At 47.5% G+C, this 20,251-nt stretch overlaps 1 protein-coding gene across 1 annotated transcript in view; it reads left to right on the plus strand.

The window, feature by feature from the left end:
* Positions 1-20,251, plus strand: part of LOC140845299 (uncharacterized) — a 42,929-nt gene that overhangs the window by 15,159 nt on the left and 7,519 nt on the right. The window contains 1 exon segment of the mRNA XM_073219282.1: positions 5,695-5,951. Within this exon segment, the coding sequence (XP_073075383.1) occupies positions 5,695-5,951 (257 nt within the window).

Genomic DNA, 20,251 nt, shown 5'->3' on the forward strand with positions numbered 1-20,251 from the left:
TCCAAACTTCTCCCTCTTCCTCCGACCCCTAGGACATCATTCTCTTTGTATTCAGCAGCTACAGAGAGTCTAAGATGAACCTGTTAACCAGGTCTCTGGCCATGCCAGCTGCTGCTGGGAAACATACTTTGGGAGCACAGTGGGAGACCTTAGCCACAGGCCGGCCCTGGACAGGCATGCTCTCTGGTGGGGGGCAATCTTCCCTGTTAACTTGCTATGGCATGAGTGCTTGAGGGTGTGCAGGTACCGGAAACATCTGGAGTGGGATTAGGGACATACGCCCGTTACCAGTGCCTGGGCCAGAACCACGGCCCAGCGGTGATCCACATTCTTTTGATTATGGTACAAAGGAATAATGATCACAAAATTAGCTAGTAATTGTTGACTGCATCAAATAACCCCTACCCCCAGCATAGTAGGGAAAATATTAATATCTGCATTTAACATGTGAAAACACTGACATTCACAGAGGCTTAGGGACTTGCTAATAAATGTCAGGCTTGGAGATCCATCCAGCAACTGTCTGGTTCCTTTTTCCCCTTAGGACCCTAATTCCAGTCTGTATAGGAATATAGTGATAGGATTCAAATAGGTATTTTTTGTTGTTTTGTGTTTCCTGTTTGTTTTATTATTGAAATGTAATTTATATACCATAAAATCCACCCTGTTAAAATGTACAGGTCAGTGGTTTTTAGCATATAAATATAGATGCACAACCATCACCACTAATTTCAGAGTATTTTCCTCATACCCAAAAGAAATCTCATGCCCATCAACAGCGGCTCCCCATTCGCCCCTCTCCCCCAGTCCCTGGAAACCACCAATCTACTTCCTCTCACTGTGGGTTTGCCCCTGAGGACATGTCATATGCATCAAGTCATATACTATGTGGTCTTTTGTGTCTGGTTTCTTTCACTTTGCATAAAGTTTTCAAGGTAGCATTTTTCATAATTTATTCCTTTGTATTTCTGAAGATTATTCCATTGTGTGGATGCCATATATTTTGTTTGTTCATTCATCTGTTGATGGACACTGGGATCAATCCTCTGGTTTTTATGAATAATTCCAACACTCTTGTGCGTGTTTTTGTGAGTACCTGTGTCTTCTGTTCCCCTGGGTGTACTCCTGGGAGCCGGACTGCCGGGTTGAGCGGTACCTGTGTGTTTACTTTTGGAGGAAACTAGCAAATTGCTTTCCAAGTGGCTGCTCATTTTACATCCTAGCCAGCAAAGCAGGAGGATTCCAGCTTCCCCACATGGCCACCGGTACTTGTTCTCTGTCTCCCCGACCCATCTTCCCGTGGGTGTGCACTCTGGGCTTCTACTTCCCTGATGACTAAGGGCCTTGCACGTATTTTCATGTACCTGTTGGCAGTTCATATGCCTTCTTTGGTGAAATGCCTATCTCAATATTTACCCATTTTTTTGGTTGAGTTATTTTTTTTCTTTTTGTTGTTCCATTGTAGGAATTCTTTGCATATTCTGAATATAATTCCCATATTAGATATATGCTTTGTAAATATTTTCTGTCCTTTTCACTTTCTTGTAGTATCTTTTGAAACACTAAAGTGTTCACTTTTGGTGATGTCTTATCTCCTACTGATTCTTTCTGTCCTGCTTTTGGTGTTAGGTCTAAGAAATCTTGCCTAGCCAAAGGTCATGAATATTTATTGCCAATGTTCTCTTCTAAGAGTTTTGTAGTTTTAGCCCTTACATTTAGTTTTAAGCCATTTTGAGGTAATTGTTGTGTATGGTATGAGGTAGGGGACCAGCTTCATTCTTGTGCAGGTGGACATCCACTACCCCAACACCATTTGTCTTTAGCCCACTTCCACCTTCACCATTATACAAAGAATCTGGGTAGGACTGTCATGGTGTTAGCTTTTAAATTACTTTTTAATTAAACATTAGATAATCAATTTGGAATTATATTTGGAAATACAATTGGAAGTCTAGAAAAGTAAAAACGCAATCCAATTACTCAATAACAAGCATTAAAAAGAAAATCTGATTTCCTTCTTCCTCTTTTCTTTCCATTTAGTAGAGTTGAGGTAATTCTGTTGGCTACATCTCATAACCTGAATTGTCTTTATTTCAATGCATAGACATTCCTATTTAACTCACCAGTTGTAATGTTTGCAATATATTCCATCTGGTGGAGTTGCCTACTATTTAACCCATTCTATCACCAGAACACTTCAGCTTGGTAGGGTGGTGGGACTCGGCCTGAGTTCAGACCCTGGCTCACCCATAGTCTCTAGCGTGTGACACTGATTATGTAACTAAGCCTCATGATTCCTTCATTTTCTTGTCTATAAAACTTGAATTCAGGAGTATTTCACAAAAGGATTATGGTGGGCATCCAGTGAGCACTTCACAAAGACCTTGGGAGAATGTCTGCCAAGGATTAGGGACATACGCCCGTTACCATGATTGCTCTAATTATTCCTTTGGAATTTTAGATTAGCCCAAATTTTGCATCCAAGTAATGTGGTGATAGACACATGCATTGTTTATTTTCTTAGCAATGAAATATCTGTGAAAAAGATATATTGTATATTTAAGTACTCTTTGCCAATTGCCAAATCCTGTCAAAAACTCTGTAATATTTTCTTCCTGCCAACTAACACACACACACACACACACACACACACACACACACACACACACACACACACACATATGTGTGTGTGTATGTATTTCACTTTTTACTACAGAAAATTCAATCATGTGCTGTGGGAGACAGAAGGACCTCAGAAGCCCATGGATCTACTGTTTAGCTTCAAAAATTATCAGCTTATGGCACTCACGATACATTGACAGTAACCCTCTCCTCTCCTTTATTACTTTGAAGTAAATTTGAAATATCACAACATTTTACCTATAAATATTTCAATATATATTGGTAAAAGATAGAGTCACTAAAAACACATACCCCAGGAATAACACTCTAAGAAGATTTTAATAACCATTCTTAAACTATTATAAAATGTCCACTCAGCATTCAAATTTCCAATTGTTCCATTTAGTTTTGATGGATGTTTTTCTGAATTAATAACATCCTGTCTGATTATAGGCAGCCAGTATCCTCATCACCCAGGCCTGTCTAAACCCTTACTCTAATTCTAAATATAATTATACTGTTACTATTAAGACCAGCTCTGTTTACTGCGTCCCTCCTACATCCCATGATTTGACATAACTTCTTCCAGTCGTCCTGCCCACCACAAGACCGACTTCATTTCTGCCTTCCCTTGAATAGCCTGCGGCTTGGTGGCATGTGCGAGGAGGCTGGAGGCTGAGACATGCACCCCTGCAGTGTCACCGTGTTTCTTAGCAACGCCTCCTCCTTCCTGCTGGTGGGAGGCCCAGCCAAGCCCTCCACCGGGTGTTCTCTGGCTCCTTGGGCACCTGGAGACATGGCTGCCCAGTGGCTCACACATCACACCCTGGGGCTCTTCCACTGGGTTGTTAGAATTATTTTTGATGTGTGTCCTGTCTCCTCAGACTATACCCAGCCAGCCCCTCTGCCAGGCAGGCCCTCAGGGGACGCCGCTGGTACTGGTCCCAGCCCTGCAGTAGCTTCATGGTTCTGCAAGATCACCTCCATGCGAAGGGTTTTCTCCCATTTAGCCCAGTGGTTTTGGATGTTCTGAAAAAAATCAGTCAGGGACCTTAAATATCATCAGTGAGCTTAACCTCTTAAATTATAAAATATAAGAAATTGAGAGAATAAACAAATGCAGGTGTTTTGCTGAACTGAGCTTCTTGAAATTTACAACATCCAAGCATTAAAAATAATTAGAACTGGGACTAAGGGAGGAGGGAAGACAGGAATTCTGTTGGACATTTCTAGTTTAAAAATTCCTTTCATTTTAATTTCCTGTCCAAAGTATAAAGAAGAAAATATAATATATATGCCCATATCTAATGTGCTATTCATAATAGAATGCTCTGAACTGTAGTTACATTTGAACACACACCAACCTCAAATAAAAGCCATTATTCTGTTAACTGGGAGATAGTGTGGCTCAAAATGCGGACCAGAAGGTGGCAAGGAAATTCACATGTAGAAAGTGCTTGAATCAAACTGACGATCACCGGGAATCCTCGGTCAGGAGTCTCTGCATATCTCTGTAATCAGGAGCTCTGATGTTGGAACCTGAATGATAAATGTAGAACACTTTCTCTGAAATGTTAGTAGAAAGCAGCTGGTATTCCCAAACTGCTGAGCAATATGCATGAATATGCAATGTTAAGTTTTTTGGCATTGGTACAGGCTGTTACCGAATTTTCACAAAAGTGGAACCAATTCGCAATGGAATTAGGGAGCTAAAGCCACATTTGGTTATGTCCTGGGGGCCACCAACTCAATAGAGGATTTCCTAGGGAATTGGGAACATTCCATATATTCTTCGGGACAAAGAGGAACTGGCAGAGCGGCCTCATGATTACTGCCCGGTCTTTATGTCAGAGGTTCTCAGTATGTTGCTGACAGAAGAAGCTTTCCCCCTACTCTGATACTGTACAGAGATAAAGGTGAAAGTGAGCCTTGAGCGAAAGAGAACAGCTTAGTATTTGGACAGATGTGCATCATTAAACAGATATATTTTGTGAAGAAAATTGGGATGGGTTCAGGGCAAATTCTCCAATCTGGAAAGTGCGTGATTTCAAACTTGCGACTAACCCTCGTAAGTGCCGCGTGCACATCTTCTCATCTGTCCACAGGGAAGCACTACCGAGGCGAGTGTCTTCTCTCCATCTGTCAGATGAGGAAACGGTCCCCACAGGCCCTGTCACTTGCCTGGGACCACACAGACAGGGAGAGATCGAGTGAGGCTTCCGAGCTAGTGCCTCTGATTAAGTGGCATGGAATTAAAATGATGACAGCTGGAGTGAAGACATTACCCAGGTGGGCTGGGTGAGGCGTATGCTCCTGATGATCGAACAGCACCAGCTCGCAGGTGCCACCTGTCTTCCTGGGGGCAGCAGAACCCTATCTGTTCTTGCCCTAACAGCATTATTACTCTCCATAGGAAGGCCAATTTGCCCGTCTTGGCTTTTTTTTTTTTCTTGGAAAAGAGTATCAATTCCTAGACCTCTAAAAACTTGAGTACCAAAATGTTTCCTAATGTTTCCACAGATTCTCTCTTCTGTTTCCACGAGTCCTCACATTTTGCCTAACACCACAGGGAAGTGCTTCTGGCCCCAAGGGTCCTGTGCTCAGGAGTTTAGGGACCACTCACAGTCCTAACGCACCAGGCAAACACAGAGCTGTTAGGACTGCAGTTTGGAAAGTAAAAGGCTGTAGTAAAATTCTCTGTACTATCCTGGAGGCAGGGACATTTTCTCTTTGCATCTCAAGAAATCAGCCTGTCCCATGGTGGTTATTCTGCAAATGTATATTAAACTGGATGTGAACTTCTAGATACAAATCTGAGCTCTTTTACCAGCTGTGCAAGGTACTTAACCTCTGCAAGCCCCATGCTTTGTCATTTGAAAATAATATCATCTTCTGCTTCAAAATGATCATGGGAGGCATGTGATTCCTGCAGTTTCATAGTGGGGGAAGCCTATAATTCAGGTGCAAACTCTCATACAGAGCTCCATGGGTTGCCAACAATACACAGTTACAGCTCTCCTGAATGACCCACTGAAGGTTTCAGGGTGCACTTTCCCCTCTTGTGTTTTGCAGAGGTTTCTGCTGCATTTGAGGCTGGCACTTCAGTTACTTACATGTTTCAAGAACCATACCCGGTGACCAAGAATGCAAGCCTCCCATCCTCAGTGATGTATGCAGATGCAGCTCTATCCAAGGAAAACATTGCAGTTAGCTTCGTGACAGCCCAGGCGCCCAGCCTCCTGCTTTACATCAGTTCTTCTCAGGATGCCCTGGCCGTCCTGCTCTGCGACAATGGTGAATGCCGACAGCAAGAAGCCCAGGCATTTCAGGTGGGCTGGGGAACAGTGCGAGCGCCCTGGAGCCCCACGTGACTGCCACCTAGATTGGGTCCCACTGGGCAGCTTCTCTCACATGTCCAGCCAAACCCTAGGTCGTATTTACGTTGGGAGTTGGGATCGATGTTCAGAGCCAGTGTCAAGTCATGGCCAGTCTCAGACGTATGCACTTATATTTGTCTCACTGTGTAATGTAACTGTTTGCTATTTATTTGGTGCTGGAATCCACAAGTGTAAGGGAGACGATCGTCAGCCACCTGGATTTCAGAAGGACACTCGCCCCATGTATCGTGTCACCTTGCTGCAGTCTCTTTCCCGAGGGCTGTTGAACCAACCCGCCTAAACCCAGGCTTCTTTAGCAGAAGCTGAGTGCCTGGGCCTTAGATAGGTGTGTGAGTCATAACCTTGTAGAATATGGGGCTTGCTTCTGCAAGTCAGATTTTGAAAGGACTGTGCAAAAATGGACCATGGGGAGGTTAAGAGTGATACAGGGTGTCCAGGACACCGAGAATGGGGAGGGCTCCTCATTAGACAGCTGTTGGGAGGAGCTGGTGCTTCTTCCCTCACTGCAATGGTAGGCTGTTGGTGCAGTCATGGCCACGAGCTCTGAAACGGAAACCCAGGGGATGGAACAACGTCTGACAGGCGGAGAGGGCACAGTCTGGTCCCAAGGACCCTTGCCTGTGATCAAGGATATGTGATTTCCTGATAGGATGGGGTGAGTCTGGGCTTTGGAAGCATCCAGCGCAGGCTGGACTGTGGGGGTGCCCGGGAGAAAGGGGCCCAGACGCCCACACACACTGTGCCACCCCTGGGCCTCAGGCAGACTTCACCGCTGCCCCTGCCTACCTGTCCTCGAGGTCGTTCTTCCTGGCTTCATCTTGCTTTCTGACGGCTTACAGCACTGAAATTAAAGAATGATGGGAAGGCCTAAATCAAGCATCAAAAGTAGTGGGCCTGGGAGTGGAGTCACAGGGAATCGTCAAAGTACAATAATAATAGTGCAGTAACAATAGTGATGTCCTACTGGGCAGAGAGAGAGCCTGGGATGATGACTGGTCACTCCCAGACGCTCTGGTGGTGAAGAGCCTGCAAAAGAGAAAGGCTGCACTTATGGGTCATCAGACCTCGTATTTATCGGCAGATATCTGTATGATTGGCACCATTATAGTGCCCTGTCAGTCCCTGAGCTCTGCCCTTGTACTGCCTCTGAGGCTGGTAAGGCCGCCTGAGGGCTCTGAGGCACTAACAAACTCACCGACATGGTCCAGCGGCCAGTTCATGACCCGGCTGGGGCTGGACATTCAGCCCAGCAATCTTCCCCTGCAGGGGTGCGGTCCGACTCTGATCAGGTGGACCACGGAGGTCAGAGTGATTCCCGACAGCCCCTTGTGGGCATGGCCCCTGCCAGGCTGTGCCTGCAGATGCGGTCAGCACGCGGGAGTGGCTTCGTCAGATTATGTGTATGTAATTACTCCATATGCTGTTATTATGTATAATTATATTAATATATCTATATATTAATGTATCTCTCAAGATAGATATATTACTCTGTGCTGGGCACTGTTCTAATTAATGTACACAGCACTTAGTCCTCACAACAGTCCTGTGTCATCGGTGATATTAATATATACCCAGTACCTTATAGTTGTAGGAATTAAGACGTGAAATATGGAAGTTAAATAATGTGCTTAAAATCCCACAGCAAGTAAGGTAAAGAGCTGGAATTTAGTCCTCCCCCACAGAGGCTGGTGGCTTATTCTGTATTCTTGCCTAATTAAGAGTGTCCCTGACTTCTGCCCTCCCCACAGTTTTTATGCACTGCCCACTTGGCGACCCTGCAGGCACCTGCACCTGAAACTCCAGCCCAGTGCAGGAGATTCTTGTGCCTTGTTTGCTCATCTGTGTGAAGCTTGGATCTCAAGGCAGGTGCAAAAGGGCAGGCCTTGCAGCTGCTCTAACTCTTGGGACCCAGGTGTCCAAGCCGTGGTGAGCAAGGAGGGACCCTCCCTCCCCCAAGTGGCCCCAGGGGATCAGCACCTCACCCCTGGCTCTGGGGACCTCTCATCGCAGTAGGCAGGGCTAGTGACCCAGGGTCTGGGGCCCTGGGCATTGCCTGCCACCTCCTGAGACCACAGAGACACAACTAAGCGGCCTGCCGTTGAGTCATTCTCTCGCTGACTCGCTGCATGTTTACTGAACCCACTTCACAGTACCCAGAACTGTGGGGACAACAAAGAAAAGTAGGATGCAGTTCTGTCTAAACATGAAAAGAAAAAGACTCAGAAAATGCCCTCTCCATTTTTGAAAAACAATCTAGACACATTAGGACATCAGGTTGCCCAGATTTCTCAAGCAGTCTAACCAGCTGTTAGACTTTGCCTAACTTTAAGGATGAGTCTCCTAGGAACTCAGGAGTCATAACAATAGAGAAAAATAGCTTGAGTGACAGTCCTTGCGCTGGAGGTCGTCAAGTAGTAATTAAGTGATGATTTTCAGAAAAGTTGTAACTAAATTCGAGAAGTGGACAGTGGAGAAAAATAAGGTCCGAGTTTCTTCCCAGGCTATGGAATTCGTGATTCTCTAGCCCTTTCCTGCCAGTGTCCTCTGCTAGGGCTCTACTTACACACATGGAGATGCTTCCCTGGGGAATTAGGAACTGCTGTCTCCTTAGGTTGTTGCCAGCAGGTTTGTGGCAGAAGGCCACTGGCCCGCCTGTGGTGTGTAGCACGGGGACACTGCATCACCAGGAGGTAGGAGTGTTGTTAGTGTGACTTTGATACATTTACCACTGAAATGAAACATATGCCACTGAAAATGCTAATGGGAGTTTAGAAGACTTAGACATTGAGAACAAAATTCAGTGAGCAAAGATGGTAAAGGTCTAACCAAGGAGAGTTTATCTGGAAGGATTTTATAAGATTGGTTCACCTCCCTTAAATGGAGTTAGGAATCTTCTGTTCATACAGGTTTCTTAACTTGTCTTTGATTTACAACATCTTTGGGGATCTGGAAATGTGATGAGAGGGTCACTTTTCGAAAGAACCCTTTTGGTTGTCCCCAGGAGAAGGAAAATGCCCCAGCCAGCCACGTCACACAGCTCGGCTCCAGGCTCTGCCCTCTGGGTTCGGACGCCTCGGGGAGGACCCGGCAAGGTGAACGCTATGAACACTGAACAAAACTCTTGGCTTGAAAATGGGTCTGATATGGGTGTCCAGGCCAGGGGAGAAGAGCAATGTGATTCCAAGTCATGCTTCCAAGTCTCTCCCTGGCAGGGCTTTGATTTGCCAGGTCTGCTATTCTTTGCCCTTCATTATTTTTCATGAAATTTCTCCAATTGGAGACTTACTCAGGTTAAGCTGCTCCTGTCTTTTCAATGTTTTCAAATGAAAAATGATCCCTTTTCCTAAAGGAAGAAAAGAGATTTAATTTCTGGGATGGAAGATGAGAGGCAGGAAGGCATTTGGGGTCAGAGAGTCCTTGGGTAAGAGAAGGCCTGCATCTCCATGGCCTGGGGTGGTGTCTCAGAAGGGGGCTGGAGGGGCAGGGGCGTCTGGGGGAGCTGCTGAGAGCACCCCAAAGAAACACCTGACTTGCACAGCACTGTTAGGGGGTGGCTCTGCCTTCTCCACAGGACAGTGAGGTCTCAACAATCTTGCCCTTTGCCACGTACTCAGAGCATCCACCCTGTGTCAGGAATACTTCCTGTCTGAGAGACAGATAGACAGGATCCTGCCCTGCCCCAAGGATGTGGTCTGGGGATAGACACAAGGTCATAAGTAGATCCACAGCATGTCATAGACACTAGGATAGGGTCTGTTCTAGGTGGAGAGAGGCAAAGAAACAAATAGTAACCAGTTCCTTCTAGGAAGGAGGGTGCGGAAGACTTCACAGAGCTGGTGACCCTGGAGTCAGGCCACGAAAGATGTCAGTATTCTCCAGGCAGACATTTAAAAAAAAAAAATAAAATGTGTCTTTGATTGGTCCTTATTTTCTCCATTTTATTCCCATTGCATATGAAATACATATTTTCCTCAATGAATTTCCTTGTCTTGTCTTTCATTATCTGCCTTTCTTGTTTCCTTGATGGTAGACGTAGAAGAGTCAAATTCAGACACGTACTGACTCTGCAGCCATCAGTATATGCCGGAGTCATTTGGGCCCAGAGTCGGCACAGGGTTTACAGGTCACCTTCCACAGCAGCTGCTCAGCTACCCTCCAGCACCAAACAGTTTGTCCCATTTGCTTCAGAATTTCCTTTAATTGGTCTTTTCTTAAACATACACATTCATAAGATGCACTGCAATTGCACACACCTTGGAGGGGGTATGGATGAGCTCAGAAACCACATTCCCAGCTGCCCAACTCCAGGGAGAAAGCATGAAGTAGGAAACCAGAAGGGGAGCGTCTTCAGTGGGCAGACCTTGTGCTAGCCAGGCTGAGGAGCCCTCAGACACGGGCCACCTCCACTGCTTCCTCACAGACGACGACCCTCACACTTTAATTCTGTCCCCTGACATCCCCTCTCTAACCCCACCATATGCTGGGGTTCCTCAGAGCAGCAGGAACCCTGCTAAACAGCCAGAGAGAAGCCAGGGAAATGCGCCATGTCCCCTCCCTTCTGCACCCTGACCCCTTCAGTCTCCAGTCTTGTGTCAGGCAAGATTTTGGTGCTTTGGAATGACTGACCTCTGTGGGAGACCCCAGGCCCTGCTGGGTGCTGCCCTCCATCCCACAGTCATGTGGTGGTGACCCACCGTGACCTCAAGGGGCAGCCAGGAGGACTCCCTCCTGCCTCCTCCCTCTGGGATAGGACTGTGAGATGGGTGGGAACAAATGGCGTCTCCGGTGTCACACAGTCCACTGCGGAGCTGGGGCGGGGGTGGGGGGGCTGGGAGGAAAGGGGGAGGCATGATGAGTGACACGGGTTCTGGGCCACCTCTCTGGTTTCTCTTTGTTGTGCATTCCTTGTTTCATGGTGTGCCCGCGGGTCCAAGATTGCTGTGGGCTGGGCTGTGTCCCCTCACATCCCGATGTTGAAGGCCTGACTTAGTGAGGCTGTGTTTAGACAAGGAAGGTAATCCAAGCTAAGTGAGGTCACAGCGGGGGAGCCCTGCTCTGACAGAGTCCTTGCTAAAGGGGACTCTGAGCGTGCTCTGTCCCCCCAGAGATGGGTCTGGCTGGCCCCCTGATCTCACTGGCGTCCAGAGCACTGGGAACATCTGCCGTTTGGGTTGCCCAATCCATAGTATTTTGTTCCAGCGGCTCAGTCAGCTGACACAAAGATCCAATGAGATAATGCAAGTAGACCAGCTTCGCAGACTGTTAACATACTAAACAGTGCGTGTTATTGACAATAACATGAATTATCTGCATGCTTGGGTTATCATAACACAAATGTGAAGATGAGGGTTCAGGTTAATGGGATTAAAATGAATACAAAGGGTATGACAACTGCCCATTGCTATAGGCAGAGTCCCTGCGGGTTGGACATGACCTCAGGAAGGAGGAAGATGAGGCACAGGCGGCCCGCTGGATATGCCAAAGCATGAAAACAAGACTTTAAGAATGCTGTTCTCAAACCTGCTGTACAGCAGGCCTTTGGGGAGCTAGAGTGATGTCCCTGAAAGGTAGACACACAGGAATATGAAACCAACTGATGAGCCGACTCTGCAGGACTAATGCTGAGCTCTGCTCCCTGCCAGGCCCAGCCAGAGCGGGGCCGACACTGCTGCATCCTGCACGCTAGGGCTGTGGAGCTGGCATGTGCCCCCACCAGGGAGACCAAGGATGGGTGCCAAGGACACCAGAATGGGGGACTGGCAGCTCCTGAGTCGGCTAAGCCCCTGGGCAAGGAGCAGTCATCAAAGGCTGGTGTGGAAATGAGACCAGAAGATAACAGACCACAATGAACTCTACAAACAGCTATGTCATACCTGCTGAGTTGTCTGCCGGGGCTGCCATAACAAACTACCACAGCCTCAGTGGTTTGGTCTGCAGAAACGTATTTTCTCATGGATGTGGAGGCTGGAGGTCTGTGGTCAGTGTGGAGCAGGGCTGGTGGCAGCAGAGGCACTCGCCTTGGGTTGCAGCTGACCCCTTCCCACTGCACGCTCACGTGGCCCTTCCATGCTGCCTGTGCAGACAGGGAAAGCACTCTCTCCTCTTGTCCTCTCTGCAAAGGCCATGCATCCTATCAGCTCAGAGCTTCACCCTTCATGCTTATTTAACCATAGCCACTTCCTTAGAGGCTCTGTGTCCACGTGGAGCCACAGTGGGGGCCCAGGCATCAACATAAGGCTTTGAGGGGGACAGAAACATACTCGCCATGGTGCCTGCCATGTAGCAGGTGCTGGGCTACACACTCACAACTGGAGAATGGAAGTTAGGTAGGAGCATCTTACGGCTATGTTTCCTATGCATTTTCCCTCTGAAATGTCAGCATGTAGCAGAGTTCCCAGAGCACGGTGGGCCCTGGTGCTCTTGGACTGTAGGAGGAGGTCTGCGCCCAGCAAGTGTGGGATCAGCCCACGCTGTCCATGGGAAGACTCCCTAGGATTAGTGGGGTCTGCTGGGAGAGACGGCAGCCCCTCTCAGCACATCGCAAAGGGCTTCCCAGTGAAAGTGGGCAGGCAGGTGAGTTCCTCTGCCGAGTATGAATGGTCTTAACTCTTCTTCCCGAGGACCATCATATTATCACGGTTAAGGCGCATGTAGGAGGCAGTGTGCTTTGGAAAGAGGGACTCTATGGAGCTGGCATTCTTCAGTTTTATTTTCTGAGGGCCTTTGAGGTTGTCTCGCTTCGTACTTCTCCAGTTTAAACAACTCTTCAGAAATTTTCCAAGAATTGAGCAGCTGCTTGTGTTCTCAAAGGGGCTGCTTGCCTGCAACGGTAGCATGACAATCGGTTACCACCCACTCGTGTGTCTGTAAACACGGGAGAAGCATGCATGTGCCTGTGTTTCTACCTCTGTAAATCTGGCATAATCACAATGGTTGAGGGTCTCACAGGAGTGCTGAGGATTAATGAGATCCTATTTGAAGTAACTTGATGAAAGATGTGGGTAAATACAAAAAAAAAAGGTTATTACAAAACAGAGCAAAGAGCCTGGGTACCGAGCTGCCTTGATTTCTTTTTTTAAGCCAGGGGTGGAGAAAATGGGGTCTGAACGTAGTTTTTGGCCTAGAACTCTAATTAGAGGCTTAAGGATTAAGAAAGTAGTTGAAGTCTGTGTGAAGAAAGCTTTTCTCAGATAAAAGACATGGTTTTATTCTTCTTAGACCACTTGATCTTATAAATACTCAGAGCTTGAGATGTGGTGCCGAGTCAGCAGAGCCCCGGGCTCAGGGTCTGTTCTGCTCTCCATGTAGTTAATCACCTTTCGTGCAACAAGGAGGCCTTTGTTATTGTGGGTTCTCCTCATTCACAGTTACTGAAGGTGTGTTTCCACTTTAATAAGTAGTCTGACCTCTCAGTGCTTAGACATGAGGGCTGAAAACTGAACCCCCTCAATTCTAAAGCTGCAGTAGGGAGAGGGTGAAGGGCTTGCAGCCTTACTCCAACCTGAGTCCAGTTCAGATTCCTGCCCCCGCCCGCAGGAGACCCTCCTCGGTCTCCCAGTGGGCTGGTGGAGGCTGACTCCTGGAGGTGCTTCCCACGTGCCGAGGTGCAGGTGAGCGCTTTGTGCATTTGCTCATTCAGTGCTCGCACGCACGGTGGCTGTGGGGATAGAAAGGGCAGATCAGGAGACAGGCTGGCCGGCAAGTCCACGAACACATAGCAAGGAACCGTGTGGCCACGGTCAACACCCACGACTCACTCTGTCACTCGCAGGCTGTCTGGCTTCCGTGTCCAGCCTCTCGTGTCATTCATACTACCTGGTAAGCGCCTGTCATTTCCCTCCATTTGCTTCTGTGGAGGGTGTGCGCTCTGCCATGGCCTGTAGTTCCCAGCAGTACCTTTCTGCAGAACTGCCTAATGGTGGGCTGTGCGGAATGATGGGGTGCTGAGGGCACCAGAAGGCATTGCCAAGGAGAGGGGCTGCCAGCTATCTCCTTCTATTTGGCCAGTTGTATGTTGGTGCCCAGAGAAGCCCAGAAACTGCCTAGCGGGAAAACCCTGTTGCTGCCAGTGTCTGCAGTGCAAGTCGCAGGGTACAGCGAGAGCCCCCAGCTCAGAGGCCGGCCAGCGTCAACTGAAATTTCAGAGTGAAATAAATAGCACTGGGGAAGGGCTACTTTCCCAAACAAGTAATTTTAATGTTATTAATAGGGCTCGAAGAATGTTTCAGGGGTTCAGAAAAATCACATGTAGTAAATGCATGTTCTTATTTAAACATGGAGGATGGATGCACAAGGCTGTTGTCACTGTTTTTAAACTCCTCACAAGGACATAAAGAAACCAGGGAAAGGAGAGTAGAAACTCAGAGACAAAGAGGAGGGCACCGAGCATGGGTCAGGTGAGTATCCACACGTTTGAAGTCTGGCCGCAGGCGAGGAGTGGAACTGGCCCTGCTCAGGGCTCTGCACGGCGTGCCGAGGGGCAGGCATCCGGGAGGGGCTCAGACTGGGCGCTCCATGCACCGTGGAGTCTGGATGCAGCAGGAGGCAGAGGCACAGGTGGTGACATTCTTACAGGAAGCCATTTTCTGTCGGCTGCACCCAGACCCATCCTCCCCTCTCCAGGCAGATAAGCCAGTTCCTTTCCGCCCCAGCCCAGAAGAGCAGAGCATGAAGAGATGGAGCCAGCTTCCGAGGCTGAGGGCAGGTGGAGCTATGCGGCTGTGGACAGGAAAGGGGCGACATCTGCCCACCCACTGGCCTGTGGTGTCCCAGCCTGTTTTCCTGCCTTCGTTCAAGAGCTTGTACAGGGAGCCTTGCCATTCCTCATGCAGGAGACAAGAGGGTTTTCCCAGAGAAGAACTGAATAACCCCACAAAAACTATACCTAATAACTAGAATTTTAGAGGTGCCCTTCTGAAAAAAATTGTTTTACCCCTATGATCAGCAGTACGTCCCTCCTGTTGACAAACTCAGCCTACACATGGGATCTCAGTCCAGTCTGTAGGGTCTCGGTGGTGTGAACAGGGAACCAGGCCCACCAGATAGTCCCCAAAACCTCCAGAATGAAAGGCAAGGATCGAAGCAAATGAGCAAATCAAGTGGATAGAACTCATAATGTAGGAGGCAGAAGAAGCACTGCAACTATAAACTTCAGAGAGGTAGGAAAATATATCAATGCATGGAACAAAGACATGGTTCTTCACTGAACTACCAGACAATAATAAAGAACTCTTGGAAATGCAGAAGAGGAAATTACTGAAAATCTACAAAGTTGAAAGACAAAATGTGAGAAATCTAGAAAGATGAACAAAAATACAGAAAACTGGACAAAGAAGAGAAAATCAGAGGGTTGAAACATGACATACAACATGGAGCAGGATTTACAGAAGAAGAAAACAGATGGGAGAGGATATGATCAAAGATATAATGGAAAATTCTTCATAGAATAAAAGAAGTATGACATAAGAGTGTATGTCCCTACCCAGCGCAGTGAGCAGAAAAAGACTCATTCAGCAACAAAGGCAAAATCCTGACTCTGCTACAGATCGGGCCAGGACGCAGGCTAGCATAGAACTTACCAGAAGCACTGGAAATCCTGACTCTGCTACCGATGGGGCCAGGACGTGGGCTAGCAGAGAACTTATCAGAAGCGCTGGAAGTTTGAAGATAATGGGAGCATCTTGACAATTCCAAGGGAAAGTGGTTCTCAAATTAGAGTTCTGTGCTTAGCCAAATTATTGGTCATGTGTGATGGAAGAACAAAAGCAGTGTCCTACATAAGGGGCAGAGGTATCTCAGGTCATCATTTAAGGTCCTAAACACCTTTATTAGGATGCTGCTTGGTATGCATGCATTATTGACTTAATGGTGTATTTAAAAATATCCTAAAAGTTAGCACCTTAAAAGAACATTCTCACCTACACAATTCTGTGAGAGTTCAGGATTCTGGGGTGGGTTTGCATGCATGATTTCAGGCTCTTGGAGAAGGTCACACTCTCAGCCTGGGCTGCAGTCACCTGAAGGGACTCTATCACCTCCTTCAAGCTCCATGCAGCTGTTGACAGGAACTTCCAGCCTTTTATCCTTTGACGTCCAATAGGACTGCACAGACAGCATGTCAGTTGTCTTTCCCCAGAGACAGGGTGAGAAAGGTGGGGAGGAAGGACAAGAAAGGGACGGAGGGAGAGAGGTACACAAAAATAGAGAGTGCCCAAGACAGAAATCAGAATCTTTTAGAACCTGAACTCAGCAGGGACACCTGGTGCAATGTTTGGTGGGAGGAAATTAAACAGTGTTATGCATAGAAGGCAGGGGGCTTCCTAGAGCCCCCCTGCCACAGTGTGCATCACCCAAAGACATGTATAAAAAGGAAAGACAGAGTATCCAGGACACTGTTTCCCACTGCAGATCAGGTCACATAACCGCAGGATAACGGCGATGCAGAAGTCCCCAGGAGCAGCCAGTCTAGGCCGGTGGCCCTCAGCTGGCAGCATGGTCCCCCACCCTACCGCAGGGGACAGTTGGCAACCTCTGGAGACATTTTTTGTTATCAAGATAAAAAGTGCTACTTTTAAGTAGTGGATAGAAGCTAGGGATGCTGCTAAACATCCCAGGGACCCCGGGCCGCTCCCCCTGCCCACACACAGACACACAGAATAATCTGGCCCAGAATGTCAGTAGGGTTGAGGTTGAGAAGATCTGTCTTAGGAGGCAGCACACTGACAAGGGGTAGATGCCTGAAAAGGGGGGTGTTTACAAGGGACACGGCAATATAGTCTTGGGAAACCATCCTCACCAGGACTGCCCTGCACTCATGTCAGAGGCACAGGGCGGGTGGCCGTGTGTGATGAGGTCCCAGGAAGGTAATCCTTCACCTTTCACTGTGGGGAGGCAAAGCAGAATACCTACACTTGATAAATTAGGAAACAGCAACATATTTAATAAAGCTGAAGGGAAATGACAGAAAGACTAAAAGGACTCGCTAGATGTAATGCACGTGAGGAGGAGGGTCCTGGGGCGGGGAGGCTCCCAGTGGGGGGGAGTTGCTTTCTTCTGTTAAGTTTTTCTATAGTATTTGACTTTCAAATGTATTTTTTAAAAAAATAATTAAGCACATGAAATAAGTCCACTGTTTGAATACACAGTAGAAAATGTATGATTCTGTTAGAAAACTCACTCCTCCCCCACCAGTGAGCTCACATAAGCAGATGAAGGATGTTCACCGAAGCACATTAGGGGATCGTGCCAAGTCGCACACCTCCCCAGTGTCCATGTCCTTGGGCAGTGTATTGAGTCCCTCCATGAATGAATGGAGAAATGAGTGGATGAAACAGTTTAGTTGGGAATATTCAATATAACAAATAGATATTCTACTTCCTCAGCACTTTGGCGCACTTAATTCAAACAGTCCGTGTGGAGTCCGCCAGGACACGGCACCGCTGGCAGGTCTGCCCAGCCTGGGCCCTATGGCCTGTCACACTGCTGGCTGCTGCCACTCAGCCCTCCATCGGGCACCGCATCCTCAGCCTGCTGGCTTTCTCAGGGCACTTCTGGTTCTTCTGGGGGAAAGATACACCCGCCCTAAGGTGCATCACCCATTCCCATGACTGCACTTGGTGACTAGGTAGACCTGTGCTGCCTTAAGGAACGTGTCCTATGTGAGGGGACAGCTTCACTTCACCCCACATCTCAGACTGGCCTCAAGCTTCATACACACACACACACACACACACACACACACACACACTCACATACATACACACTCACACACATGCTCTCACACACATACACACAAATCACACACACAGTCACACACATACACCATGCTCACACACTCTCACAGTCACACACACATACACACACATACACAGAAGTCACACACACACAGTCACACACATACACGCTCTCACACACTCACTCACACAAACACACACGCATACACACTCACAGTCACCCACACATACACACTGACACTGTCTCACACACATTCACACACACATACACACTCTCACACATATACACTCACACTCACACATACATACACACTCACACACACACGCACACTCAGAGCCAGATCCTCCCTTGCTTGGGTCCTCCTCACCCAGTGCAGGACTCTGTGCCCACCCAGATTCCCACATCAGAAGCATGTGTCAGTGCATCTCTCTGACCTTCCAGGGTCCATCTGTCCCCTGATTTCATCAGGCCTCCTTCCCCTGCATTGCATCCTCTCCCTCCATCTCTGCTCTGTCCAAATGTTTATGTGCTCAGGGCAGTTCTTTGTCCTGGACATCTGACTCTCAGCAGATTAGTTCAATGGCGCCCAATATTCTCCTGACCTCCTGGCCTGTGCCCTTTAACTCATTCTCCCTTCTGACCAGGGCCATCTTTATAGAATTCAAATGTATTCAAATACATTCTTTAATACATTCCTGTATTTGAATTTTCCAATAGCTCCCATGGCTCTTGGGCTAATTTCCAAATTCTCTTCAATCCTGGTTGCTTGCTTCCCTGTGAAGCTTCAGTGCTTATTCACACACCCACTGTCCCTCATCATGTTCAGACTGTTGAACACGTCACTCATCTCTGGCGCTCTGTGCGTTTTGTTACCCTGGCTTGAAACATTCTTCCCTTCCTACCATCACTTCTTCCCCTCCCAGTGGGTGCCTGCGGCAGCCTATGCAGAAGTGGTCCCAGTCTGTGCCGGCCTGGTGGGCGCTGTGACGCTGATTTGGAGACTCAGCACTGGTCTAGCGCCATCTGGGGGCCCAGTGTCTACGCATGATAAATACTCCACCATTATAGACAACATTTTCTAGTGAAATTGCTTAGAAGCTTTTAACAGCAACAGGACACTTGTTTTTTTAAGCAAAAGAACGTTTTTAGAAGCATATTCTAGTGGTTCATCCTTAAAAGAGTTAGTTCACTGTCATATCTTTGTGTTGCACTAAGGCACAGCTGAGAATCAGGGAGAAGAAATTTAAGTGGATAAGAACAGCATGGAAGCTAACGAGAAACTTTAAGAAGTAGCATATAATAAAAATGGATTGCTCTTATCCTCTTATCTCTAATGTTGATAGGCATTTTTCCCTCTCAAATTTTTTTTAGAGTCTGACGAAAAATATCTTCAAAGAGAGGCAATCTGAAACTGATAAATCACTGCATTTAAAAAACTGAGGGAAAAAAATGTTACCAAGTCATCAGCTCCATAAAGGAAACCTGCTGGGTGTCAGCTGTTTGCATTGCTATCCTGAGGCGGGGCCTCTAAAAAGACAAATGAGAGTAAAGATGAGTCCCTGGTGGTTCAGACGAAAGCCCAGCAATGGGAATCAGAGAGACAGCGCACGCAAATCCCCAGGCAAGGTCCCGCCCTCCAGCTCCCTGTAGCAATCGCTGAGTAAGCCTGGGCGACCTGTACCATAGGCCCCGACGTTCGTCAGGCTGTTCGATAAATTGGCAATGAAGGGCCAAAATCCATGCAAGGTGGGAGATAAATTAGCACCCTGCCAAAGGTACTGAAGAAAAATGCACTAGTTTCATAGTGGAAATATTTTTTGATAAAGTACTAATTACTAATCCCCCATAATCTCTCTGCAGCTCTAAATAACAGCCGGTCTTCGTGCCAGCAGTTTAATTTTCTTGGCTGCCCTTGTCAAGGGCATCTGGAATACCATTTTGTGCTCAAAGCTAAAGCCTCTGTCATGCTGACGCTGGACAAAGGCAATAAATCAAGGACAGAGTGAAAAGGAATAGAAATGGGCTCTCGGGAACTCACCTCCCCGAGGGAGCAAGCTTCCTCCCAGTGCCAGTGGGCGGGTGGCCACAGCTGTGTCTGCCTGGGAGGTGGCTGCACGGGGATGGCACTGACTCCAAGCTCCAAGGTGTGTCCATGGGAAACACATGACACAAATGGCATCGTGAAGGTATACAACCCCTGTTTTCTTTTTTTCCTTTTCTCCCCTAAGATGGTTCTTCCCAGGAAACTGTCCTGAAATGTCCAACCTCAGCTTCTCCCCCTTGTTCCCCAGTCAACCGATGACTTTTTAAAGGTTTATGCATTTAAAATGATTAAAACTTGCCTAACAAACTTCATCATCTCTGTTTGCCAAAGTGGTTGTTGCTGAAAATGGATCACGGAGGCAGTGGGATGGGGAGTGTGCAGGGAGTTTATTCAGCCTTCAGCAAAATGAGGAACACAAATCCCTGTTCCTGGGAAGCCAGAGAGCTGGTCCCTG

The sequence above is a fragment of the Manis javanica genome, chromosome 12 (genome assembly GCF_040802235.1).
Source record: "Manis javanica isolate MJ-LG chromosome 12, MJ_LKY, whole genome shotgun sequence".
Taxonomy (NCBI): Eukaryota; Metazoa; Chordata; class Mammalia; order Pholidota; family Manidae; genus Manis; species Manis javanica.